Below are 26,628 nucleotides of genomic sequence, written 5' to 3'. Positions count from 1 at the left end.
AGAGGGGTGATGAGCTGACCCGGGGCTCTGCTCCCCTGCCTGTGCTGCTTTGCTCTCCGCTTGAGGGCAGGAGGAGGGACGGCCTCGGGGCTGCTGCAGGATCTGACCGTGGTGTTTTTTCTCCTTCCCGTTTCAGAGGGCCTGGCCGTGGGCGTTGGATTCGGGGCTGTTGGAAAATCAGCATCTGCCACCTTCCAGAGCGCCAGGTAAGGCACAACGCTGCTCCTGCACCACGTGTCAGAGGTTTTGTGCCCGTCTTCATCTCCTGGAGATTGTCTCCCGTCTGATGCACAGAGGGGGCAGGAGGAGTTCCCGTTGCAGATGAATTTTTGAAGCCTCTGTGCTTGTCAGGTGGGGAAAAACCCTTCTGTCAGTGATGCCTGGTGTCTGAAATGGTTTTGTTTCTGCATCGCTGGGCGGATAAACGGTGCTGGGGAAAGGGATGGAAAGGAGGCAGGTTATAGCAGCTCCATTCCTGCTGCTTCTGGGGGCTGAACCAGCACGAGGGGGCAGGGAAATGTTTGCTGGGCAAGTGCCTTAGGGCCAGCAGTGAGAGTTTAAAGGTGACAGCGAGCAAGGACGAGCGGTGGTGGTGCAGGTAAGGATGAAATGAGGATGCCTGGTGAGAATTGGAGCCGCAGGAGCTGCTTGGCTCTGGAATTGCTGCTGGCACCCCGTGGGTTGGATGCAGCACCCTCCTGTGGGTGCCTCTCTGTGAGTTTGGGGCTGCTGAGGGGCTGCTGGCCTCACAAAGAGAGGCAGGGAGGTGCGCACAGCGCTCCGTGCGCTCTCACCGAGTGCTTTTGTTTTTCTCTTTGAATTTTTTCTCTGAGGCTTGTTTCCTAGACCCGCATTATAATGTATTTAGGGCGGGGGGGGGGATGCGGTGTGTTCAGCCTGATCAATGCCCTTCCCAGCCCCTCTGGCAGGCGGATGGAAGCACAGTTGTGTGTCAGCCACCTCCGTGCTGCCAGGTGAGATCTGAGGGACCCCAGGGCTGCGTGGGGAGCCTCAGACACCCCCCCAGGCTGTCAGCATCCCCTGCCGTGTTCACAAAGACCAAGCAAAGAGGCAGAGCATGGAAGGGACAGGAGCAAAGCGAGCATGTGGCTGATGCCCCTGGCACCTCTGCAGTGGATGGGGACCCCACTGAGGGCACGGGCTGGTGCTGGCCGTGCTGCCCCGGGCGAGCACCCAGATCTGCGCTGAGCACGGCACAATATGCCAGCCCCAGCAGCCACATTTCCCTAACCTTTCGCAATAAAAGGCTGCTCAGAAAGTCTGCAGAGGCTCCAGAGATGCTGGAACAAAAGGACGCTTTTTCTCAGCTGCTCGGCGAAAGCTCAGCAGGCAGAAGCAGCTGGCTCTTTCTCTGTCTTTCCAGCGGCATTAATCATGTCAGATGAAAGGTGGGGTCTGGACCGGGAAAATACCAGCGCAAATTTTGTCAGCTGCGAGAGGAGACAAAATAACTTGCTTGCCATCAATCTGTCTATCATTGTCAGCTGCGGGCAGAACAAAAGTCGCTTCGCGTGGCTTCTCCTCCGGGAAGCTGCTTGCGAATATCCAGGAATAAAGAGTTGTTGTCGCCAGCTCTCGGAGAGGCGAGCGGTGTGGGGTCCCCGGGGTGCCAGGGACAAAAGGGGACAAAGCCCCAGGGTCTGTGGGGCCATGAGATATATGATGGGGATGTGAGCACCCCAAAACTGCAGGAGAGCAGAGCAGCTCTGGCCCAGCCCAGCTTTGCCCCTCTCTGCCCAGCATTTGAGTTGTTCCAGTTTGAGCACCAAGCGCGTGGGATCGCGGCTTGGAAACCTGCTGAGATGGCCCCGCTGCGTTACAGGGCTTAAAAACCAGCTCAAACCCAACACGATTCCACCTCTAACGTGAGAAACGGAGGGAAATCTGACACATTTGAAGAGGAAATTGCCCAAGGTCAGCCCCGGCACTCTGGGGACGTGACAGCAACGCCCTCCCTCGTGTCCATTACGTTAAAAATAGCGTCGCGATGAGACAGATGCGTGACTCAGTTTCCCTCCTCCCTTCTGCCGTCGTTTCTACCCCCCCTTGGCTGTGACTAACTGCGTTACTGCCGCCCTGAGCTGCAGCTGATGCGAGCTGCCTTTCAGGAAGGTTTATTACTTCCAACCTCGGGTCGTGCGAGAGTGTTTTGGAAGGCTCTGACGCGTTCGGAGCCCACCAGGACGGAAGCGCCTGGGGACGCAGTGGCGGGTGGATGTTCCCAAGGCTCCCTGTGGCTTCCCGTGCTGCCAGAGGACTTTTCTTGCTGGATGGAGAGATGCTGGCTGGCTCTGGGAAGCGCTGCCGGCACCGATGGATGCTGGCTGATTGCATCTCCCCCAGCGGGGCGAAACCTCGCGGGGAGCTTGGGCTCTCTCCAGCTCGCCGTAGGGCTCGGGGGATGTGCGTCCCCGCGGCATCCCCAAGGGCTGTTCCCAGAGCTGTTAGCTTTGCGTTTAAGAAGCGTGTGTGCAGAGAGGGAATTATGAAAAAGGGGAGGGTGCCAGCTGTTCTGCAAAGCACAGCGGGAGGAAAAGCAGCCTGTAGGTGCTGTGCCACTCCTCTGCGCTCTTGGGCATCTCTTGAGCGAGATCTGCGTGGGAGCAGCGTGCTCGGAGCTGCGGCTGGTAAAGCAGGGTGCCTGCCTCGGCCACCAGGCTCCATTGGGGTCCTGCCCCGTCCCTGCAGGAGCACTCTTGGGGCTCCTGCACGCCCCGCAGCTCCTCGGGGGGCTCGGGAGCATCCCGGTGCCGCGGCTCCGCGCTGCTCTGCTGCCCCCGGGCGTGCGCAGCCCGTTCCTGCTCCGCTCCTTGGGCTCAGCTGCTTGGAAAGGGGCTGCAGAACAAGGGGCCGTGCAGGAATCTCGGACATCTCCGCAGCAAAGCCCCTTTTTTTTTGCATCAGCGTGTGAAGATCTGTGCTCCTGTGGTTGGGCAGGGGTTGCCTGTCCCCGCTGCGTCCCCACGGGTGGCGCGCCGAGGGCTTTTATCAGAGCACGTTTAAGCTGCTGGTAGGGTGTAAGGCGCCTGGAGCAACATCTGAGTGCTGCTGGCCTGCCAGGACTGGGCAGATTTTCAGTGATACTGGTGTGGGGATGCCAGGAGAAGCTCAGGGTGAAGGAGCCTCCCGGTGCTGCGGGGCCAGGACCCGTTTTGGTCCTCAGCACGCGCTGGGTCGCTCCGTGTCCCGTCCCTTTGAACCCTGCAGAGCATCCCCAGGCTGGCAGGGCTGGTCGGCCCCATTCCCTGAGGTTATAAGCATGCTGTGGATGGTCCCAGGGCTGGACACGGCCACTCAGGACAAAGCAGGGTCCGTGCAGGAGGAGCTGTGCCCGTTTTGGGTGGCCGGGGAGCGTGGCGAGCCCTGGGCAGGGGACACGACCCCTCCAGATGTGCGCAGGGAGGAGCGAGCTGCTCCTGGCTGCCCTCCAGGCAGGAAGGTAAAGAGGAGGGCAGCCGGGGCTTAAAAAACCTCTGTTCCCCCCCCTCCCTCTTCTCTTTGCATGAAGCAGAGGGAGGGGAAAAAAAATCCTAACCAAACCTCCCCGCCTCGTGTGGCTGATTTAAAAGGAACCAGCTGGGGCTGGAGCCACCCAGAGCAAAATGGGCCGAGTCCTTGTGTCCCCACGGGCACGCTGCAGGACACGGGGCTGTGCCAGCTGGTATCAGGGTCACAGCCAGGGGGTCCGGGGCTGCTTCTGGCATCTCCATCCACTGGCATCATGATGCAGGGTGGTCTCCCTCACTCCAAGCCCCTGGCGTGCATTTTAGAGGACAAAACCTCCCGCTTTAGTGACCATCGTTTATTTTTTTTAAGCCAAAGGATGCTGGGGGTCCCTCAGCCCCCCGTCCCATGAGGGTTTTGCCTGCAGCAATGGCTGGGGCTGGCAGGGAGGGGAATTCCTTGGGGAATGGGCACCAGGAGCTGGTTTTCCTCCACCCCATCCCCGGGGGAGAAAATCCCTCGGGATGCTGCGTGCCCTGACGGGCGGTGTCGCTGCTCCCACCTCGAACGCGGGTGCCGGGGGCTCCCCCTCCCCGTCTCCCGTTCTGCGGGGGCATAGCTTCTGGGCGTTTCATCTCGCAGCCCCGGTGCTGTTTGATTGTCGTCGGCGTGTAGGATTTTAAACATAGGCTGAAAGGTGGTTATTAAGGCTGGAAAACCTCGGAGATGCTGAAAGATGATGGCGGCGAGCTTTGTGCTGGGATCTTTGCAGGCACACGTTGCGCACTGCGCTCCTTACCTGGCTGCCTTCTCTCCCTGCCCTCAACATCCATCTCTTTGGCCCTCTGTGGTTTTCCTCGGGCTCCCTCTGCCCCCTGCACGCAGCAGGATGGTGCTGAGTGCCCGGCACCACGGTTCCTTCCCATTTCCACGGGCTGCAACGTGGGAGCCCCGGGGCCACGGTGCCCTGCAGCCCTCAAACTCGGTAAGAAAGCTGCCTTTGTCGTGGCCCGGGGCTAAGTCCAGTCACAAGGGACAGTTCGTGCCAGAAAATATTATTTTTTTTTATAAAAGGGAAGAGAAGTTGAACCACAGCAGCGTTTTTCAGCCCCTGTTCCTGCTGGGTGCCTGCGGGCAGAGCGAGGGGGTCTCGGGTTTGCCCCGTGGGACCCCAGGGAAGAGCCGTGGCCGAGCTGCCCCCGTCTGTGTGTGGTTGCTGCTCCTCTCCTGCTGGGCACTAGGTGGTAACAGCCGAGCTCCTGCAGGTTTGTGCGTACATAAAGGGCTAAAAACATGAAAAATAGGTTGAAATATTTTGTTATTAGCATGTGCGGTGTGGTCACCAGCTCCCGACAGGGCGCTGGGGATGCAAAGAAGTCAGAGAGGTTAAAAATGGTGTAGGGGTAAAATGGTTTTGGGGTAAAACTGCCCTAGGACGAGGCTGGGTACCTCCAGGAACCAGGGAGATGCTTTCTGCTGTGGGTTTGCATCGCTCAGCTGAACCTCAGCCCTCTTTTTTTGGACTCGTGCCCTGAGCTTAGTGCTGGGAGAGGGCTCGGGGTGCCCCACCTCGTGTCCCCTGGGCATTGCCGGGGCTGGGACCCACCTGGGGACAAGGCACCCGTGGCCACATCACCTGGGGAGCGCATCTCGGTTAGAGCCCGAGCACCTTGGAAAGGTCCCGATCCCTCCTTTTCGGCAGCACCAGAGCCCACAAATCCCACGGGGTTCACCGTAAGGAGTGGGAGAAGTGCCTGGTGGTGCTGCTGAAACACCGTGCCACCGAGCTGCTCCGGGAGCTCTCCCGTGCAGCTGCAGGACGCCCGTGTGTGCGTGTGCAGGCGCTGCAGACAGCTGCAGTTTTCCCCCGATGCCGACGGGGATGTTCCCTCCCCTGCAGCACAATGGTTCCCATTCATCGGCTCCGTGCTGGGAACGCCGGCCGGGTTTCGATCTGTTGTGCCCGCGGATTGTTTCCTGTCCAGCTCTGGTAAAGAAGCCAGAAAGGAGGCTTCGGGTTTGACGGGCAGGCTTTGAGCGAGGCTTGGAAAATATTATTTCATGGGACAGCCCCGTGCCTCCCACGCTGCGTCTCTCAGGCTGGGAAGAAAAAAAGAAAAAGAAAAAAAAAAGAAAAGAGAAAAAAAAAAAGCTGAGGCTTGATTAATGTACGGAGATTGAAACCAGGCAAAAATTTAATACTGTGTTTTCTTGGGATGAATGGGGATCATTGTGGGCTGAGGCAGCAGAAGACACGCTGGGTGTTTCTCTGCCCTTCGCACACGCACGATCTCCGGCTCCTGCTCATGAACAGATCGGCGGTGGAGCTCAGAAAGCTCGGGTGGGATCGAAATGTGGGGTCGGCTCCTCGCTGCTGGCCTCTTTATCAGATGGAGGATGTGCACGGGAACACCTAATGGGAAAAAAAAAAACACCTCTGGTAGCGCGAGGTGGGGCTGGGAGGGGAATTCCACGGCCCCCCAGCTCCGAGACAAATGCGCATTCTCCAGCCGGGCTGCTCCTTCCCCAGGCACCGCGTTGGGGCCTCTGGTTACAAAACAAAATTGTTGCGAGATGCTCATTAAGCACCTTTTAATGAACCTGTCCTGAAGGGATATGGTTATTATTGAGCAGTGGTTACCTACCCGGGGTGGTGTCCCCAGGGAGCTTGTCTTTCCCGACTTGGCCGGAGACGTAACGGGGTGAGCTTTCTGTCGCTCTGGGGAAGAGGAAAGCCTGGAAGGTGCTGGTGACCCCCAAAATGTTTGCTGCAGCCTCTCAGTCTACACAGGACGCCCGTTCCTGCGTCCCTGGAGCAGGCACGGGTGCCTTGTGGCTCCTCGGGCGCAATTCTCATCGCTGCTAATTAACCGCGAGGGCTCGGGAGCTGCTGCCCCGTGCTGTGAGTGGCAGCAGGGAGGTGCTCAGTGTGCTGGTGGTGAGGATGTCCCAACCTCTGCGAGGGTGCTTTGGGAGCACAAATGCATGGTTTTTGCAGCAAAGCAGACCTCAGCTTAATTAAATGAGGTGGCATGGGTGTCCGGAAAGGGCGCTCCCCTTGCTCGTGAGGTTGTGCCGGGACAGATGCCCCACGCTCACCTGCCCAAGCAGCAGAGCAGATAAAGAAATGCCCTCCTGCAAAATCCTCCTAGCTCTCTGCCCTTCAGAAAACAGCGTTTTGTTGTAAACAGATATTAAGGAGCTTCTTGGTCATGAGAAGAAGGAAGCGGCTGGCTGGAAAGCGAGCTCTGGCTGGAAAGCAAGACAAGGCAGGCTCCAGTCGCTTTCCCCAAGGGTGATCTGTTTACAAATATGTGTGAAACGTGTCAGGCAGTGTCTCGCCCTTCTCTTGCTCCTCTCCATGCCTTTCACAGGAGCTTTTGTCCTTTGGGATGGAGTTTCCCGGTTGCTGTTTGGAGGCACTGCAGGACTTCGAGGCGCTGGGTTTGCGGCACAGCGAGGTCTCGCGGTGATAAGCAGAAGTCAGACTGGCCGTGGTGTTCTGGCTTAACCCCACGCCCAAGAAAAATTGTTCCTGGGAATTGAAATCTGCACGAATAATGCAGATTATTCCCAACATGCTCAGCCTCTCTCAGAGCAGCTCCTCGTTATGGCGCATGGTGTGCGGGAAGGAAACCTCCACGGGTGCTCAGGGCACAAACCTGCAGAGGGAAACCTCTGTGGCCTGTGGTGTTCTCGCTGAGCTGCCTTCAGAGCTACCAGATGTTTTCTGTGCCAGGAAAATGTTTGTTCTCTGCAGTGCCTGGATGGTCAGGAGTCGTGTGGATGGACCTGGGCAGTGCTGGTCCCAGCTGGTGCCTGACTGGGGTAACTGGGGCGCCGCAGCTCGGGCTGCTGGAGCTGCTCCCCGCACTGCTCCTGTTTTCCAGTTCATTGCAGGGCCAGGATGTTAAAGCTGGGGTTTCACTGCACTTTGCTGCTCAGTCTGTGATGCAGAGAGGTGCAGGGATGGAGCAGAGACCTCATTTTCCAGTCCTTGCATCGGGAGCAAAGCGCAAACATTTTCCTGGTCCTTCAAAAGCCCGGAGCCTGGGTTTGCTTGTGAAGGATGCTCGTGGGTCCGGGTGCCTTCTGCAGCCCGTATTTGTTGGTCTGTGCAGTGGCTGCCTGCCTCTCCTTCCCTGGTGGGCACTGTAGGAGCAGATCCTGAGGGATGACACAAAGCTTTGTGTCCCTTGCTATCATCCGTGCTATCTCTGGAGACCTGGGGGCTCCTTTGTATCTGCTCCCTTTCCCGGCAGCTTCCTCCCTTCCTCCTCTTCCCCGCAGCCTCCTGGTGCTTTTTGTCCCTGCCCTCCAAGTGTTCATACCCTGCCACTCTGAGTCATCTTCTCTTGCATAAGCTGTGCCTGGAGGGCTTGTTTGATGCCTGGACTCACTCCCCAAAAATTCGCCCCGGAGAGGAGTCGGGGGCTCCTGACAGAGCAAATCCCCTGCGCCACCGGGGAGCCTCGCCGCCTGCTCCGCTGCGCTTCCCGGCCCCGCTTTGGGACCGAGGGGGTGCCCTCTCCTTTGGGGTGCCCCTCGGAGGATGCTTGGCTTTGGGGCCGTGCCAGGAGCTGCTGCCTGCTCCCAGGGGGGCCCTGGGTGGGTGTCAGGGCCCCGCTCCCACCCCAAACCCAGGTTCAAGCCTGGAAACCTGGTGCTCTCCTGCCCCTTCCCGCGAAGGGCTCTGCCCAGCTTTGATCTGCAAAGCGCTCTGGTTCAGTTCCTGCTCACGTTAAAATACACGAGAGAGGGCAAAGAAAAGAGCAGAGGAAGAAAAAGCCATTATCCCTGTTTATCTTATCAAGATAATGCCAAACAAGGCTCACTTTGAGCGAGAGGCTCGCGCTTTGCCTCCGCAGTGGCCTGCTCCTCTCTTTAGCCGCACGGTTTAAAAATAAACCCTCAGAGGAGGGGAAGCGACTTGAATGAAGACATTGTTACTGTACAAGATGCGATAATGGGGCCTTTTATGGCTACATCTGTTAGTAAATTGTTTAGTTCCAGGTTTTGGGGCTGCATAAAGGAGCCGCGCTGGGGCTTTTCCACACTCTCCCCCCTCCCCCGGCGCATTTTAGCAGCGATGTTGCAGGGGAGGGGAGAGGAGAAAACGTGCTCCTGCTTTTAATTTTGCTCTTAGCTTCTGGTGCTGATCCTCAGCAGCATGGAAGCACGGACACATGATGCTCATCCATTCCCCTGGTGCTCATCTACCCCCTGGTGCTCATCCATCCTCTGCTGCTCATCCATCCCCCGGTGCTCATCCATCCCCCGGCCATCCCCCATTTCCCCCACAGCCCCACCGGGGCAGCCAGCAGCCGAGGAGCCTCCTGCAGTGGGTGGCAGCACCCTTGGGGTCCCATTCCCTGCAGCCCAGCTCGTCTGTCCATCCGTCTGTCCGTCTGTCATCCCTTTGCCTGTTCCCAGCCGCATCCAGGGACCGAGCTCCGTCCCGGCGCCGCTTCAGATGGCCAGGAGACGAGGAGCGAGATACAAACCCAGCTCCGTGCCTACCTCTGCAGAGCTGGGCTTTGGCATCTCTCAGCGGGGAAGAATCGGGTCTTTATTCACCCAATTTGTCCGCCCTCCCTCGCCGTGCTCGAGGCTTTTGTTCCCCGTAAGCGATCGGGGCCGTGCGTGCCGCTGGCTGCCGAGCCTGTTGTGCACGGGGACTGGAGGACGGAGCAAAGATAAAAATTAAATAATTCCCCCAAATGCTTCTGCCACCCCAGCTGTTGCTCTGTGCTGAGATTTCTACACCATGTCACATTTTTGATGTGCTGATGGTTTAGGGAATTGTACAAAAGGGAGAGGGTTGGCGGGTTTGTATGAAGCTGTAAATGTTAACTGGCAGGTGTTATTGGGAATTTTTATAGGTGGGCCCTAATCCCAGCCCTGCTTTCGGACCACCCGGCTTCTGCGTGTTCAATTTTTAAAAATATTTTAAGAGCCTTTATAAGGGTCTGTATCTCCCTCCAGCTCTAGCCCTACCCGCGATCAGTGCAGCCACATCATTAAATTCGCTTTATTTATGGGCGTGCTTATACGAATATTTAAAAAAAAAAAAAAATCAAATTTGGGTGGGCATTTCTGCAGCTCTGAGCTATGTGAAACAGAGTTAACGAGGTCTTGTGTTGGGGTCTTCTTAGGGTATTTAAAAATAGCCCCAAACCAAACATTTTGAGGTGGAGGAAGGGGCCCTGGCTCACGTTGCAGTCAGCTGGGGGTCAGATTCAAGCACAATTCCCGTCCTTAGGGTGCTGTGGAGCTGGATGGGTGCATGTGGGTGCTGGGTGCTGGCTGTGGGATGGCAGCAGGGACACGGCGATGGAGAAGAGCAATGAGGATTTCTGCCCCAAGGTGATGGTTTTTCAATTTTGGGGCCAAACGGCTCCGTGAGGCTGCTAACGGGGTGCAGCTGGGGCATGGCCAGGACCCTGCAGAGCCCTAACCCAGGTGGGGATGAGCTCGGGGTGAGCCAGGATGCCCAGAGCCCTGTCCCTGCTCTGCTCTGCCCCAAGCTGTCCTCGCCACCCACCCCCAGAGCACCCCCTGCTTGCAGGCACCATCCCTAGGCTGCGGGACGGTGATCCCATGGGTGCTGCGTCCTCTGGTGCTCTGCAGCCCTTCCCAAACTGACACATGGACACATCTGGCTGGTCACCATTTGGTAACTGGTGACGTTTGGCTAAAACACCCAGCGGGGTGCCACACGATGAGCTGGGTGCCACAGGGTGCTGATGGCAAGGAGCATGGATTTAGGGAGCCAGGGCAGCTGCGGTGCCCCAAGGCAGCCGATGCTGCACTGTCCTGCACAGCCCAGCCTGCCCCAAGCCTCCTTCTGCCTTTCCTGGGGCTGAATTTCTTTTTCTTTATGCTTTTCCTTCAATCTCAAAGGGAGATTTTGGAAAAGAACATATTTGAGAACAGATTGCTCACTTTGAAGCGAGCATTTGGTGATCTTAGGCATTTATTTCTTTGCTCAGAGCACCCAGCGTGTGAAAGGGCAACCGTAAAACACTCCAAATTTTGCTTTTCCCAAAGCACAGCGGAGCAGGGAGCCGAGCTCGGGTTATTTCAGGCATTTCCCTGTACAAAGGTGTAACATCATTCCGTGCACAAGAGAGCACCTCAGGGTGAAAGTTGCCAACGCTGCGCCCGGCAGCGCCGCGGTGGCGTTCCGGGGAGTTACGCTCTGAGCTGCTCACAAACATCCTTTAACTTTTTATCTAGGTAGATCCCAACTGTGCAAATGGAGATTTGTCCGTGGTGCAGGCTGTGCTGGGTCCTGAGTTTCATTACACGCCTCCAGGATGAGCAGAATTAGTGCAACTGTGAGCCCAGGTCCGTCTCCTGCTCGCTTTGCCAGCACGCAGCCGCAGCCGGGTCAGGTTTGGTGCTGTGGGCAGGATCCTGAGCGAGCAGGTGGGGTTTACAGGGGCTCTGAGGAGAGCTGGGTGCAGGTTGATCCTCCCTGAGCTGTTTTCACCCCCTGCTGGGGTCAAAACCCAGCGAAAGAGAGGAGAGCAGGAAGGCACGGAGCCGTGAGCCACGGCTTTGTGCGCCGCGGGTAGGGGGAGACGTGAACTTTTACCCCGTGCGTGAGGCTGACTCATAAATCAAACAGGGACGTAAATAAGCGGGCAGATAAGAGCACAGATTCTCAACCCCCAGGGGAATAAACGGCCCCGAGACAACAGGACCCCCCCGGTGTAATCGGGCTGTGGATGCGAGCCGACCATAACCAAGCAGAAAAAGCTTTGGGCTGGCTCTGAGCTCTTTGACCTCGAACATCCCAGGTCTGCAGGATACGGCCACGTGGGGGGCACGGGGGGTCCCCGAGCCTGCTGTGAGCGGGCGTTTTGCAAGAGGGGATGGTGGTGGCATCCATGTCCCCTCCCTGCAGCCCTGCTCCTTCGCCTGCCTCCCCTTTTCTGCCTGACACCAGGGATTTGCCCCGTGGAAGCCGAGGAATTTCGTGCTCTTCAGCTCAAGTTCACGTCCCGGTTGGCGCGCTCGGAGGAGAGCGAGCGGGTTTTACGGCTTTGAACTTGGCGTGCGTGCCTTGGGGATGAATTAAGGGTAAAAATTTCCTAAAATTGTAAATGTTTGCCGGGTATTGAAGCCCTGGGTATTGAAGGCTGGCCGGGGGCCAGGCGAGCAGATGGGACGCAGCCCGTGCGGCACAGCCCCGGCTGGGGGCTTGGAAGAGGGGCGAGAAGTGGCACGGGGGGGTCACAAACCCAGCAGGGCCGGGGCTGTGCCTGTCACTGCCCTGGGTGCACGCACAGGGTGGTGAAGGCCTTTTCTTGGCCCTCCGAGGAGGGAAATTATCTTGCAGGTGTTTGTGCAGAGGTGGCTGCGAGCAGCCCCGGGAGCCCCGTGGGTGTCGGAGCAGAGCCCCACGATGAGCTTGGCAAGGTGGTTTGCACAAAACCTCCGTAACCCATCAAAATCAGGCCTGTTTTCTTGTGCTTTTGTGGTTTTAGTTTCAGATATTCATCTGTGTGCCTGTCCAGCCCTTTCCTGCCTCCTGAGCTCTGCGCCTCTTCCACTGGTTTGTGCCCCAAATTGTTCCCTGCCACTTCTCCCTTCCCTTCGCTTCCTTTCAGCTTCGCTGCCCGTCCTCGGTGCCATTTGGGAGGCTCCTTGCACGGGTCGGCCGAGAGCTCCGCCGATGACTTCCAAATTAAAACCAGGGCACTTATTTTTTCCACCTTTCACCCCCGTATAACTCCCAACCTTCCCGTATCTCTGCGCAACCGGCAAATTACGCAGCGGCTGCCAGCCCGACCGTCTCCGTGCTGCCCAGGAGGACAGCTCAGGGCTCCCGGGTTCCCGGTGTCGGATGGGTTCAGCGCCGCATCCCTGCCTCGCGTGAGAGGCGCCAGGAAAGCCCAGGCAGAGCTTGCGTGCCGAGGCAGCTGCGTTGAACAGGTAGGGCAGGTATGGGGAAACGCTCAGGGCCCCGCGCTCACCGCAGGCTCCTTCCCACCTGCGAGCCCTGATCAAACACCTCGACGGGCAGCCCGAGTGGGAAGCCGTGATGTAATCTCGGGAACCCAAAACAATCGGCCCTTTCATGGCAAGACGATAACAATCAAAACAGTATGTAAGGGCCTGCCATGCAAGAATACACATGCACATTATACACTGGAGGGAATTGAAAGCCGGAGTGAAAAGGGGCTTGTTAAGAATATGTAGCCTGCTTTCATAATCAGTTTGTAAAAGAATAGGCCCTTGAAAACAAGGGTTTAGGCTTATAGAAGGCTTTCTGTGCCTTGACCTTGCAAATATGCGGAGATGCCAACTTTTTTTTTTTTTTTTTTGAAAGTGAACTTGGAGCCTCCCAGCGTGGTGCCGCGGCGCTTGGCAGCCAGCGGGGGTACGGCCCTGGGGGGCGCGGGTGCTCCCCTCCTGCCACGAGGAGCTGGTCCTCACTGACACTCAGCTTGGTGCCCGAGATTTCACCTTTTCTTCCTTAAAATTACCCCGCTGGGTTCTGCTGGCATCTGCAGAGGTGTGAGGTGTGCGTGGGACCAGCACTCCTGCTCCCAGGTGGAGGGGGTAGGGGGCACGTCGCTGGGCTCGCCCCGTTTCACAGCTGGGGAACCCGGGGCAGAGCACTGGGAAAGGGAGCGTTCCCAACACGTTTTGGCTCCTTGCTCCTTGGTATTTCAAAGGACACCTGAGGCCCTGGTGCCCTAGGTGGCAGAGACACCCGAGCGACTTCCCTGCGTTGGCCAGGGGGCTGGTGGTGGAGCTGCAGAAGGAGCACACACATCCCCAGCGTCTGGTGTGGTTTCCTCTATTTTCAGATCAACGCGCTTTGTACATTGAAGGTTATCCTCCCCTCTGCAAAACATCTTTTAGCTGGCCATGGGCAACCCATCAGACAAAACAGGGTCAGCTTCACGCACCCCAGTGCCAGTTATTCCCCCCTGCCCCACTTCAGACACCCCAACGTCCCTAAACATTTTGTTTCTGCCCCCTGGGCTAAAGCACCTCGTCTCCTTGCCACCTCCTCTGCGTCCCGCTGCCCCGTGGGCACCCGGAGGCACGGCCCCCGGCCCTCCTGCTGCAGGCTGCCTTTGTGCATCTGTTTTACAATGTGTTTCTTTGCAGCAGGGGGAAGCCTTCCAAGAATCCCCACCTATTTCCGTCATAAGGACGCCTTTGTTTTCCCCGCGCACAATGCAGCTTTATGCGACTCCCTCGCTTTCTTCCCCAGCGCGTAGCCGGGAGCTGCCGAGGTGTGAGGTGTGTGCGGATCGGCGGCCGAGGGCCAGAGGAACGTCTCCTGGGATGGGTTTTGTTCGCAGCTTGAGGCATCAGAGCTGGGTTTTTTCGCCCGAGCACCCGGACATCTCCGAGCCGCCGCGCTGCGCAAACAGAGGTGGCCCCGGAGCGGCGAGCGGAGGTGCCCTTGGTGCAGCGAACCGAGGCAGAGCAAATAGGAAGGGTTGTGTGTTCCTGGCCCCCGTGTTGTCACGGAGCCCTTCTCATCCTGATGGGATTAGCCTCTCTGGGAAAGGCTCAGGGAGCCCGAAAACCCACGAAGCTCTCAGGCAAAGCTGCGGTGCTAGGAAGCGCTGGAGGAACGCGGGGCTGGGACACGTGGGGAGCGTGGGTTGGGGGAGCAGGAGCCCTTCTGAGGGGCTCGGTGCCATCATGGGGACAGTGTCACCCTGAAGCTGAGCCCAGAAGGTCCTCTCTGCCCCGTGGATGTCCCAGGGCAAGGTGTTGGGGCTCCGGTGGCCTTTGCCTCCTGCAGTGCCTCGTGCTTGAGCTGTGTCTGCGCCCGACGGCTGGCACCCTCGTGGCACGATGCCTGCACCCCCTGTTCCTTGGGTTTTTGCACCTGTATTCCTTGGGAAAACCCATGTTCTTTGGGAAAACAGGTTAAAACCTGGCCTGGAGCAGGGGACACGTGGCTGCTTCCCACAGAGGGGTGGTGGAAGGGGGTGACCTGGCCCTGGCATGTCCCTTTTGGGGTCGGAGCACCCGCGGTGCGTGACCATTGCTCCCCGTGGGTGCAGCACCTCTCTCCCCGAGCCTTCCTCCCTGCCAGCACCTCTACCTCCCCCAGGCAGGCCCGTGACCCCCAAGCCCACTCCCCCAGGACGCCCCAGCCCCCCTGGGCATCGGTGTTGCCGTGGGCTGGGGCTGGCTCCTGCTTTCAGGGAGCCCCCATGGGTTCGCCAAGGGGTGTGCATGGCAGAGAGGGGAGGAGGAGGGCAGGGGCGAGCCCACCCGGCTGCGTTTCTCCTGCTGGGTCTCCCCCTGGGTTAAATTCCCTCCCTCGTGCCCCTGGGGGCTGCCTCTCTGCCCGGGCAGCCCCACAGCAAAGGGGTCAGCGAGGGGGGAGCTCGGGGCTGCTTCCCGTACAGACCCCTCCATTCACACTTCCCTCTCCCACCCCATTAATTTGTTGTGGTTGGGGCTGGTAATAGCTGCTTTGTGTGAAGGCGAGGGAAGGAGGAGGGAAAAAAAAAAAAAAAGCAAAAAAAAAAAAAAAGCACACCAGCACACAGACAGCGGCCCCAGTGTTTTCTAAAAGGGATGTTTTTCCCCCTCCGTTCTCTCTCTCTTTGCCTTGAATAATGTTTTTGATTGTAGTAGCCTGTCCTGCTTAGGGAAACCCACAGCCTCTCCCCCCCCCCCGCCTTCCCCTCCCCTCTTCTGTAAACCGTGGTAGAAGTTTAAACAACCCGGAGAGCTTTTTCTCACCAGTCTTATTTTACTAATGGGAAACAAGTGTTTGGGGCAGCAAAGGGAGCTCTCAGCTGCTGGATGAGGAATCGCCGACCTCGCAGGGCGCCGCTGGGACCGGGTAGGGGCCGGGGGCTCCTTGAGGCTCCCAGCCCGAGCCCCCCCGGGGTGGTCGAGTTCGGGGTCCCCAGGGACAAATCCTCATCCAACATCCAAACCTCTCCTGGCTGCCCTTGGCTTTCAAACCCTCCAAGACCCGTGTTTTCTGCCCCTGGGGCCGCGGGGCTCTAAATGCAGCAGTTCAAGTTTGCCGTGCCTCCCCGTGTAAGCCCCTTTATCGGGCTTTTTTATCTTTTGTGCCTTAGGACTGGTCCTCACAGCAGCCTGGGTTACGTTACGGACGGACAGACCTCTCCCCTCTCCCTCTCCCAACCGTGTTGGGGTCTGGCTGCTGTTGGGGTGCCTCCCTGCTGCCCCCAACCCCTCCAGCATCGTTTGGAGAGCTCGCCTTATTTCAGCAGTCCGCTCCGCACCCAGAATCGGCCCCGTGCGTTGCTGTGCTCACCTTAAATATTCACCCGAGCAGCCCCAGGGCGAGCTGTGCTCGCATTAAAGTGGCACATCTTTCACCACATCTTTCTCTTTCCAGTTCCCAGCCCGTCCTTTCCACCCGAGGGGGCTGCGGGTCCCCACGCGTGCTCTTTTGTTTGGCAGGAACCTGGCGATCGGGATCGGCATCCAGAACTTCCCCGAAGGCCTCGCCGTCAGCCTGCCTTTACGTGGCGCGGGATTTTCCACCTGGAAGGCGTTCTGGTAGGCAGAGCTGCCCCCAGCCCGCGGGACCAGCACCCTGCGAGCAGCTCCCCCTCATCATCTGCCTGGGGGTGCCCTCGGGATGGGTTTGTGTCGACCAAGAGCCTCTTCCCAAGGTCTTTGTGCTCAACATGGAGGGTTTTCTGGGGCTGATGTTGTGCTGCAGACCTGCCAGCAGCCTGGGAGGAGAGCAGGGGTTGCCCGGTGCCCCCCAGCTCAGCCCTGAGCCCCCAGCTTGCCCCGGTCCCCGTGGTTTTGCTCCAGCCCAGCTCGGCCGGCTGAGCAGTGCCTGCGCTCAGCTCCCAGATCCTGCCCCAAAAAGTCTTTATTTTTATTTATTTATTTTTTTTGGGGGGTTTTGTTTTGGTTTGGGTTTTTCTCTCACTTCACTCTGGGCTGCGTTTCAAACCCACTTTGTTTTTCTCCTTTTCCCCCGAGGTGAAAAAGCCGAGGGCATGAACTCTGCAGGCGCAGGGCCGCGTTCCTGCCCGTGCACGTGTGCTCGGCCGGGTGATGGATGGGAGGGCAGGGGGGGGGCTTTGTTTTCTTTCCCTCCCACCCCCCTCCATTTCGGCCAACGCAGCCAGGGCTGGGACTTGCACCAGGGCTGCTGCTGGAAGGGAGCTCCCCTGGGCTGGGGGAGCTTCGTTCATTAAAACAGCCCCAGAAGGAGAGAAAACGAGGAGGGGGGAGAGCGGTGAGGCTGTGGCCAGGTGTCCTTTTGGGGACTGAGCTGTGCTGGTTGCAAATATTTCCTCGCTGACCCAGCCCTGCTTGCGACCTGGATCCCCAAACCCCGCAGAGATGTTTTGGGGGGGAAGGAACCGGATGGTGCCTCAATTCCCAGCCTGGAAAAATCAGCGGGGTTTGCTCAAATCACTCTCATCATCCCCTGTCGAGAGTGACCCAGGGGGCTTGGTCTGTGCAGGACAGGGTCTGACCTCCTCCTGGACACGGTGGCACCGGGGAGGACCCCGTGCCCCCTGCTGCAACCCCTCCGTGCCCCCCGCGGGGGGCTTCCCGGGGTGCGTGGCACCTTTCAGGCTCGTTGCCTTGCAGGTACGGGCAGCTGAGCGGCATGGTGGAGCCCTTGGCTGGCGTCTTCGGTGCCTTCGCCGTGGTGGTGGCAGAGCCTCTCCTCCCCTACGCCCTGGGCTTCGCTGCCGGAGCAATGGTCTACGTGGTGATGGACGATATCATCCCCGAGGCGCAGACCAGGTGAGTCCCCAATCGGCACGGGGAGGTACCGAGGGCTCCGGGAGACCCCTTCCCTTCCCCGACGAGGCTCCGAGCTGTGCTTTACCCACCCTACAAGCACCCCAGGAGCTCACCCCTTCGTTTTTTTCCCTGCAGTGGCAACGGGAAGCTGGCTTCCTGGACCTCCGTGCTCGGCTTCGTGGTGATGATGTCCCTGGACGTCGGCCTGGGGTAGGGCAGCTCGCTGCTCCCCGCGGGAAGGCTTCTCACCAGCGGCCGTGGTGGCATTGGGGACTGGGCACGCCTTAGCCTCTTCGATTTTTTATTTTTATTTTTTTTGTACATGACTATTTTTTTTTGGATCCGGTTTGGTGTTAATTCCCTCTGATTTGGTCTGTCTGCTCCCCCCAACGTCACGTCGATGGTTTTCAAAGCACAAACGCGGGGGGTTCGGTGCGGGTCCTGCTTTCCTTTCGCCACCAGATTTTCTGTTCCCCCCAGAGGGCTGAGACGCATCGGCCGGGCCACAGGTCCTGCTTGACTTTTCCTTCAGCTCTGGGGTGTTTTCTCTGAGTCAGGTGGGTTTTGATCATCCTTGGTCTGCAGAAGGGCAGGAATTCACCGTCGCATGCTTAAGCTGCTCTAGGGTTGCGTCCCAAGGCGTTTAATGAGGTAAACTCCTCAATTTCCACCCCTGGTCCTGGAAGGCAGGGGGAAGAATTAGGGCTAGGACAACACGTGCAGCACCCTGTGGGGCAGCAGGTCTGACACATCCCGCTGGTCCTGGGCAATGGTTTAGGGCTTTCGTTGTTCTGATGGCTGCAAGTAGTCCAAGCAAATAAAAATGATTTTTCTTGGTATCTCTGCTAGAGGAAAATACTGAGTTTTCCTAAATTTATTTCCTAAGCAGGTCTTTGTTCCAGTGCATTGTGGCTTGTCCGATACCAAGAGGGTTTTCTGGGGAAAAAAAAAAAATAAGGAGAGGAGAACCTCTGTGTTTTCTAGCAGGCACTCGGTGACAAGGCAAGGTGTGGGTCCCCGTGGTGTGCTCTGTGCCTGTCGTGCAGCAGGACGCATTTCCACGCGGGCCCACGGCCGTGGGGCATTACTGAATTTGCTTTTTTCTGGCTGCTCTTTCAAATCGGTGACAGCTCCCCGACAATCTCCTGCAGCCCCCGGAGGTGGCCCTGGGGGCTCTTCAGCCCCCTCTGCCCAGCTCGGTGCTGAGTTAACCTCCCCGAGGACCCCAGGGTGCCAGAAACTCTCGTCCTCCCGAGCAGCATCGGGATGCGATAGCTCATCAGTGGGAGCTAATTACCCTAATTAAACACTCATTAATGTGGCTGCCTCTTTGCTGTCTTCCTTTGGAGCATCTCCTGTCCCCTCCCCGTGCCGTGCCACGGCTGAACCTGCTTCACGCTCAAGTAGAGAGCGAAATGCAGGAGTGGGGCGGTGCAAGGCACGCCTCGCCCTCCACCAAGGCTGCTTCATTTTTCGGGAAATTTTCAGGAAAAAGGGGTTAATGAGATTTTTCAGCAGCATAACTGGATCTCTTGGCTGCTGCTTGCATCTCAGCCCCTCTGCGGCCGTACCTGTGGGCACAGGGGGTGCCAGCCAGCGCGGGTCCTGCTGGAGAGGCTGCACGAGGGCAGCCGGGGGAAGAGGCTGGAGAAAACTCGGTCAGAGCCATGCATTTCTGTTCAGTTCGTCGTTTCGGTTGGGTTTCATTTGTACTTCGTTTGTATGTCACTCTGGATGATACAAAACTACTGTTTGCCAATGGATTTGACCTTTTTACTGTGATTGGTTTCAATAAATGGGAAATTCTGAGTTTGCACTGATTTATTTCAACGCAGTAAATCCCTGCTTTGTCTTCTCCTCCCTGCGTTCGGCTGCTTTTCTTTAATTTAATGGTTCTCAGCTTCTCAAAGGTCCTGCTTCTCGACCAGAAGGCAAGCATGGAGAAGGGAAAAAATGAAGAAAAAGATGAAGAAAGGCATCTGTGCCCAGGCACCCACGGGTGTGTTTCGCGGGGGTTTTGCAGCCCAGCCCCAGCTCCCGACCCCGGCTGGAGCTTTGTGACTCAGAAAAACCCAACCACAACAAATCCCTCGAGGAAAAAATAAAAAGAAAAAAAAAATCCTGTTAAAAACAGCTGTGGCTGCCGGGTCCCCGGTGGAGGAGCAGCGGGCACGGGGACGGGAGCGCTCGCCCAGGGCCAGGCAGAGCTGAAGGGAATCACCAACACCACCCCTGCCCACCTCGTCCTGGCCACTCGATGTTTTTGGAAGGCTCCAGCCTGCCACATTCAGCCCAAAAAACCTTCCCGAGAGGCTTGAAAGCCTCGCGGGCGTCCGCGGGTGGGGATTTCTCCCGGACTTGTTTGCAAGCTGCGTTTTCTTGTTTGATTTTTGGCGTGTGGCGTAAGTCGGTACGAAAAACACATTATGCGTTTAAAGGCAGCCTCGTAATCAGATTGCTGGGAGATAATATCGCGTAATGCACTTAATCCTGCTTAGATGTAGCCAGCCGAGGTAATTATGTACATTGGACCCGTAGGAAGCCAGCGGGGAGGGCAGGAGGGCGATGCCGAAAACACAGCTGAAAATCCCTCCTTTTCTGTTTGTACCCCGGAGGGGAATGAAATTATCTCTCTGCTTCTCACCGGCGACTGAAAAGCTGGCCGGGGGCCAGCCCTGGAATTACAGGTGGAAACAATAGCTGTCAGCGACCAGGTGGAGCTGGGAGCAAATGCAATATAAGCGCACGGCCAGGAGCTGCGTGGCATGGAGAGGTGCTGGGGCTGCAGCAGCAGGAGTGGCTCTGTCATGGGCACCAGGGAAAGAGGGGAAAGTTGTGCCCTTGTTGGGGTGTAGGAGGGGTCCTGGGGGCTCACCAGGACCCCTTCTGGTCCTGGGGGCTCAGCAGCCTGGTGATGGTTTTGTGTCTGGGGATGAGGGCAGCGGGGGTCCCTCCCCATCCCGGGGTCCCTTTGGTAAATGCCCCGCGTCTCTGCCTCGTGTCTTGTGAAATGGAGAGAAAACCATCCCACTCCGAGTGACTCCAGCTCACCTAATGCGTGGGGCACGCTGGTTTTTTATTTTTCTTTCTCTCTATTCCTTTGCTTCAGGACGCTGTGGTGTCGCTCGGACCAGCCAGGGCACCAAAGTGGAAGAACAGCCCCCAGGGCTTTGTCTGCAGTAGCTGGCAAAGACAAATCCTGCCCAAAACAACCTCAGCCTGCTCTGAACAACCTCAGCCCGCCCTGAACAGCCTCAGCAGTGTTTGGCTTTCAGATTTCTTGCTGTTTCTACAGCTGAGCCCTGTGAGTGCCACTCGGGGTGCCTTTGCCAGCTGCCAGCCCAGCCTCCAGACACTTTGCATCAGGCTCTGACCCAGGAGGGTGCAACCCTGGGCTGGGGGCTGTGACTTTGTTTTTTGGGGAGGAACCACAGCTCCAAGCAAGCCTCGTTTCGGGAGGCTGGGGTTCAGCACCGAGCCTCTGCTCCGAGTTCAGTGCCGTGAGCCCAGCCCCAGGGGCACGCTTGGCAGGGCAGCAGCGAGTGCGTGGGTTGGGGTTTGCTGCCAGCTGCTCCCCTCCCTGGGTTTCGAGCAGTGAGAGGATCTGATGACTTCAGTAAAGCCTCATGCATACAAAAACCTTAGATCCTTGGGGTTTGTCTTAGAGCAGTAATGGCTTTTTGCTCTGGCTGGAGAAAAACATGAAGTGTGATCCCACTCTGTGCCCCAAACCCCAAAAGGTAAAGCCAAAGATCCGGTCCTAAACAGCCCGTGTATGTCCTCTTGCCTTCGGGTTTAAAAATACCTCGTGTAAGTCTGTGGCCTGCTTCCTGGAGGGGTTTTGCAAACTGTGCTGATGAAGGCGAGCAGCCTGACCATTGAGCTAAGAAAGCAGAAATCCCCAAATCCTCCCAGCGCCCCAGGTGGGTGCGTTTGGCAGCAGGTGAGGCTCTGAGCACGAGGAAGGCGCGGGTGCAGGCACACCTTGTGGAGCTCCTGCTCGGAGACCTTCTCCAAGCTGCATTGCTGCAGAAAAAGCTCGGCAGTGCTGCCCTGGGTGTATTTTCCTGCTTTTCTTGGGTTTTTCTTCCAGAGGCTGGAGCAAACAGACGCAGGGCTGCGGGATGGCCGCCCCACGTTGTGCAATAACGCCGGTGACTGACTCGCAAGGAGACGGCGTACGAGTTCTTGGGGATCTCCTCTGCAAACCCCAGCCCTGCCCCGAGACAATCACTGCCTTGTGCTCGTGGTTGCAGGGGGCACGGGGAGGCTGCCGGGCGCTCAGGTGTGTGGCGCTACACGCGGTTGTCTTGGGGTTAGGGCTTTGAAAAGGGCTTTTGAAAAGGGTTTTGGCGCACTCGGGGATGTGCCAACCCACCCTGGGACAGCGGAGGCGATTCGTCCCACAGCAGCTGGGAAATTGGTGGCTTTAGCTTGGGTTTGGTGTGGCCGGTCCAAAGGCTGTGTGTTGGACTTGTCCCCTTGGTTTGGGGCTGCTCCATCCTGCCTGGAGCTGGGGTGCGAGGAGAAGGCACCGGGCTCTGCTCGGAGAGCTCCCCCCTTGCTCCCTGCGGCTCCCAGCACCCCAGGGGCCTTTTCCCAGCGATGCACAACCACGAAAGCAGCGGGGAACGCAGGACGGCCTCGGTCACTGCTCTTCCTGCTGCTCGGGGAGGGTTTTGCAGGCGGGGCAGGGCAGGGGAAGCACGGCTCACCCCAACGGGTCCAGCTCACGCTGAGTCAGGGCGCAGGAATGGTGCGCGGGGCTGCGGGGGGTGGCCCCCGCGTGGGCACCGGGTGCTCGCCGGGTGCTGGGGAGGGTGAAGGCGAACCCGAAGGCGGCTGCGGTTTGCAGGGCTGGGCGGGGACGGCAAACCCCAAGCAAGGGCTTTGCACGCAAGCGAACAATAATCCCATTCTTAGGGCCCGTGCCGTAAAACAAAACACGGCACAGGGCATTACTCGGGCTTGCGAGATGCGCGCCCGGGGTAGATCGCAGCACCTGAGTCATTGCTTATAAAGGAGTGGATTTCACCTCCCTCCCTTCCCCTCCCCGTAGGAAAGAAACAATTCAAACCTTCCAACAGAATGACTTCTATTCTTTGTGTGCGGACTTTGTTGTACTTGGCAACGGGGCTGCAATTAAAAGTGAGACTCTCTCCTGCGCGCACACACGCAGGCTCCTGGCTCCAAACTCCGGAGCGAGTGCAGGGTTTGTCTTCCTGCTTCCAGCTTGCTCGGGCACCCCAAACCCATCTCTGGCCCATCCGTGCAGCATTGCCTTGCACCTCTCCACCCAACGCAGACCCCTGAGCCTCAGGAAGGAGAGGGAAGAAGAGAACTTAGGTCCCAAGCTGCCCTTTTCCTAGGGCAAATATTCTGGGGTCACCGGGTTCCTGCTGGGGTTTGCTGAGCTAATGCCAGTCTCCCTTTTAGGTATGTAGTGCCACGCTCTAGGGGTGTGTGTTTAGTCTTGCGTGGTCACCCAGCCCTAGAAAAACTCTGCCCCGAGTCCGTGCCGGGCTGTAGCTCTCGGATATTTCCCTGGGTGCCTTTTCCAGCTGGGGTTGCTGAAAGTCCTCAGGGCAGCGAGCTAGCAGCACAGTGGTGGCTTTGTGGGAAGGGGACCCTCTGCCTCCTGCTCCCTGCAGGTGTCTGAGGGGTCAGAGAGCGAAATCAGGGTAAAGTGACATCGGCCCAAGTCTGTCTCTGTTGCAAAGCCTCCTGCCCAGTGGGTTGTACCTAATGGAAAAAGAGAAATTGGGGCAGCGTGGGACCCGCGTGTGGCTCCGTCCTTAGCGCCTCTTCCCCTAACTCAAGGCTTTTATGGCACCAAGGGAAAGCCATCTGGGCGAGGATGGAGAGCCTATTTGTCAGGCTCTCAGGATGTCTTTGGTTAAGATTTCTGGGCTCTGTTTCTGTGCTTTGCAATCCTGTGAGGGGGCTCTTGAGAGCAGGAAGCTGAGCCCGGGGGGTTATTTTAATATAATCTTGCAAAATGCTGATGATAACTAAAAAGCTTTTGTGTCCAGAGCTGGTTTGCATGTGGGAATTGCCTAAATCTCTCTCGGCCTGTTGCATTCTCGTGTTCTTACACGAACAATGAAGCTATTACAGAGCCTGACACACGCTCTCTCCCCATCTCATCTCGTGCAATCCTTCTGCTGTGCCTGAAGCAGAACACAAAACCTGGATGGAAATATTACGGGAGAGAACGGCCTGGATCTGCTTCCCTGTTGCTGCAGAACAATTTCCCTGCCATAAAAGTACCTCTGAGAGCCAAGGGAAGATTAGCTCATAGGGAAAAGGGCGTGCTGGGGAACAAAGGAGGGAGGTGCTGCTGGGGGCCTGGTGGACGGATAGATGGATAGATGGACAGACGGATGGATGGATGGATAGATCCGTCCATCCATCCGTCCTGGGGAGCTGGGGATCCGTCCTGGGGAGCTGGGGAGCTCTTGTCTTGGCGCAGGTTTCACAGCAGCCCCTCTTTGCCCTCTGTTCCTGGGTGGTGGTGGCTGTGCCGCTGCGCAAAAACCCTCCCGAGACCAGGGAAACGTCTCCAACAACAAGGGAGCCCCCCCCGCGGGGCCTCCCGAGTCATTAAACAAATTAAGTTGTTTAGAACAAGGAGGCCCAGGTGACTGGGTGTGAAAGCCCCCGGGGGGGCCTCTGTAATTGCTGAGTGAAGGCAGTGCTGGTGGGTGGAAGGGAGCCGAGGAGCCAGGGGGGGATTTTTGCCTCCTCCCCCCCTTCCCAGCTCCAGCTCGGGCTTCCTGGGGCACCTGGGGACTCGGCCACCCGGGCAGCTGGAAGCCCCAAATGATGCTCAGGCCTGGAGAGCTTCACTCCTTTAACCGGCCCCTGGCTCCCACCCCCGAGGGGTTTCCCTGCCTCTGACACCATCCTTGGCCTCGCTCCTTGCAGAGCTGCAGAAGAGGCTGCTGAGTGAAGGAGATTTTTTTTATTTTATTTCCTTGCGCAAAGCTTTTTCCCTGCTGCTCTTTGCAGAGGTGGCTCTCAACCCTCCGTGACTCCAGAGGGAAGCGGAGCGGGGCCGCTGCGCTTGTCAGCTTTGCTGCCTTGCTCCCAGGAGGAGGTTGGAGCTGTGAACTTCTGCCCCGAGCCCTTTGCCCCAGCCCAGCGTCGCCGCCGAGGTGGCGCGGGAGCCTCCCTGCCCGCTGCACCTCGGCGAGCGTGACCTGGGAGGAGCAGCGGCGGCAGCTTTCCAAGGAAAGATGCAAAATTCCCAAACCGAGCTGCCTCTTCCTTCGCAGCATTCGACAACGCCGTGTTTAGACGAGATGACAAGCTGATAAGGCGCGGCGCTGCAATCTGCCTTGGCGAGCTGCGAGTGGGAGCAGGAGCCTTCTCCGGGCTCCGTGCCTAAGGAGACGTGGGGTCCCTGCTCTGAAGGGCTGGAAAAAGGTGCAAGAAGTGGGGCAGCCGAGCTCTGAGGCTGTTCCCCTCTCCAGCCACCAGCTCAGCACCTTCCCCAGCTCGTCCCGTGGGAGCTGGGCTGGAGACCAGGTCGGGGAGCTGCGCTGTGCCCAGGAGCTTTGGGCTCTCTCATAGCAATACCAGAGGAAAGTGCTCAGGGCTGTGACAAGGAGCCTTATCCTTACCGTGCAGTGGGGTTGGATGTGCTCAGCGCTGCCTGCGGAGCTGCTTTTGCAGCCTGGCATTTCTCTCCTGGGGTCAGTTTTTTGCTCTGCCCTGCGCAGAGAGGTGAAGCCCTGCTCCTGCTGCATCTCCCCGAGCCTCTCCCATCTCCCACCCAGGATTTGGGGCAAACTTTGCTAACTCCTGGTTCTCAGGAGGACGTTCAGGGGGTGACAAATCACCGCACTCAGAGGAGCACCACTAATTCTCCAAAAACCTTTCGGGTCGCTGTTTTAGGGCTGGCTGTGCGGGGAGCTGCGTGGGCTCGTTTCTCCCGCAGAGCTGTGCCGCAGGAGCCGGGCTCCCAGCCCGTGCTGGAATCGGACACCCTGAGCGCGATCCAGCAAAAGCCCCCACTCCAAGCAGGGTGGGAGCTGCTCCTTTCCAAGGGTTAAGACGCAGACAGGTCTCGGCAAGGTCTTGGCCGTGGCTGCAGCGAGCTGCCTGCACCCTGCACGGCGTGGAAAACCCTGGTGAGAGCGGAGAAGTGGCCGCGGTTCCTCCTCCGGCGGGGGTGGTTTCCCTCCCTTCTCCCTTTCCCTCCCCCTCTCCTTGAAGCTCTCAGAAACAAGTGCTGTTTTATTGCCGATAATTCACCAGCTGCACAAAGGCTGCCTTGTAACGCGGGGCTCCAGATGTTTAGCATTTCACAAAAATCTAATCGTAAGGTACCTGTTCCGCTGGCGCACCAGCTGACCTGGCTGGGGGAGAGCCGCCTCGCAGCCTTCTCCTGCCTTTCCCAGGCAGCTGCCGGCAGATCCCAAACCCGCAGAGCCCTGGGGTTTGCTGGTGCTGAGCTGCTGGGGGGTGCAGGGGCTGGGCAGAGCTGGATGAGAGCAGCTCTGCCCAGTGGGCTCGTGGCTACGGGCGCAGCGGCGGTGCCGGAGGGTGCCAAGGGGCCGTGCAATGCCTGCTCCATGCCTGTGCCCCCTGCTCGAGGGAATTGGGCACCCTTGGGTGGGAGATAATGCCTTGGGCAGAGCAGTGCGTGCTGTAGGGAGCTGGAAGATTCCATACTGGGGGCTGTACTGGGAGCACTGGGGTGCAGGACCGGGTGCTGGGGCAGATTCTGCGCAGCCCCGAGGGCCACGGTCCTGCGGGAGAGCGATTGCCTGGCTCTGCTCCATCCCCACCCCATTCCTTTGACTGCAATCCCTTAATTGTTTCAAAAAAAAAAAATCACATGACAAAATAGAGGGAGATAATTACAGTCAATTGCCTCCCCTTATCTCTGGGGAGAGCATGTTGGGCAAATAAAGCGCGGGGAATTAATTCTGGCAGTGGTGACCGGGGCTCCGTGGCCCAGGCTGCGAATGGCAGGAAGGGCTGATTTACTGCCGCTCTTCGCAGCTATATTCGGCGTTTTATTGCATCTCTAATTATCGTTCCCCATCAGGATCTGGCGGAGACGTCAGGCTGGCACCGTGCTTCCCACTGCCGGGTGCAGAGGGCAGAGCGGCTCCCGGTGCTCTGCGTGGCCTTGGCTCCCCAGGGGCACAGGGGTGGCAATGTTCCCGAGCTGTCCCCAGCGATGCTGCCCTGCTGCAGAGCCACCAAATTCACGGGGCCGTGTTTTTGGGATGTGTTCCCCTTGCTGCTTTCCTCCCCAAAATCGGGGGGCTGTGGAAAATGAGGCCGCAAGGTGCGGCAGCCCCCGGGGTGCAGGCTGCCCTCCTCCACCCCGGGGAAATGGTGCCTGCACAAGGCATCAGGGCAGGGCTGAAAGGGTTGGTGACAGCCAGGGCAGCACCC

General features: G+C 58.2%; 1 protein-coding gene across 1 annotated transcript in view; it reads left to right on the top strand.

Annotated features, from left to right (window-relative positions):
* Positions 1-19,034, top strand: part of SLC39A11 (solute carrier family 39 member 11) — a 77,493-nt gene extending 58,459 nt beyond the window's left edge. Inside the window, exons 7-10 of the mRNA XM_032199963.1 lie at positions 137-206; positions 15,898-15,996; positions 17,056-17,214; positions 17,350-19,034. Of these exons, the coding sequence (XP_032055854.1) occupies positions 137-206; positions 15,898-15,996; positions 17,056-17,214; positions 17,350-17,428 (407 nt within the window). The 3' untranslated portion in view covers positions 17,429-19,034. The remainder of the gene's footprint in view (positions 1-136; positions 207-15,897; positions 15,997-17,055; positions 17,215-17,349) is intronic.
* The last annotated feature ends 7,594 nt before the right edge of the window (positions 19,035-26,628 follow it).

The sequence above is a fragment of the Aythya fuligula genome, chromosome 18, assembly GCF_009819795.1.
Source record: "Aythya fuligula isolate bAytFul2 chromosome 18, bAytFul2.pri, whole genome shotgun sequence".
Lineage (NCBI taxonomy): Eukaryota > Metazoa > Chordata > Aves > Anseriformes > Anatidae > Aythya > Aythya fuligula.
Note: the sequence above shows the minus strand (reverse complement) of the source record. Positions and strands in the feature narration are given on the sequence as shown.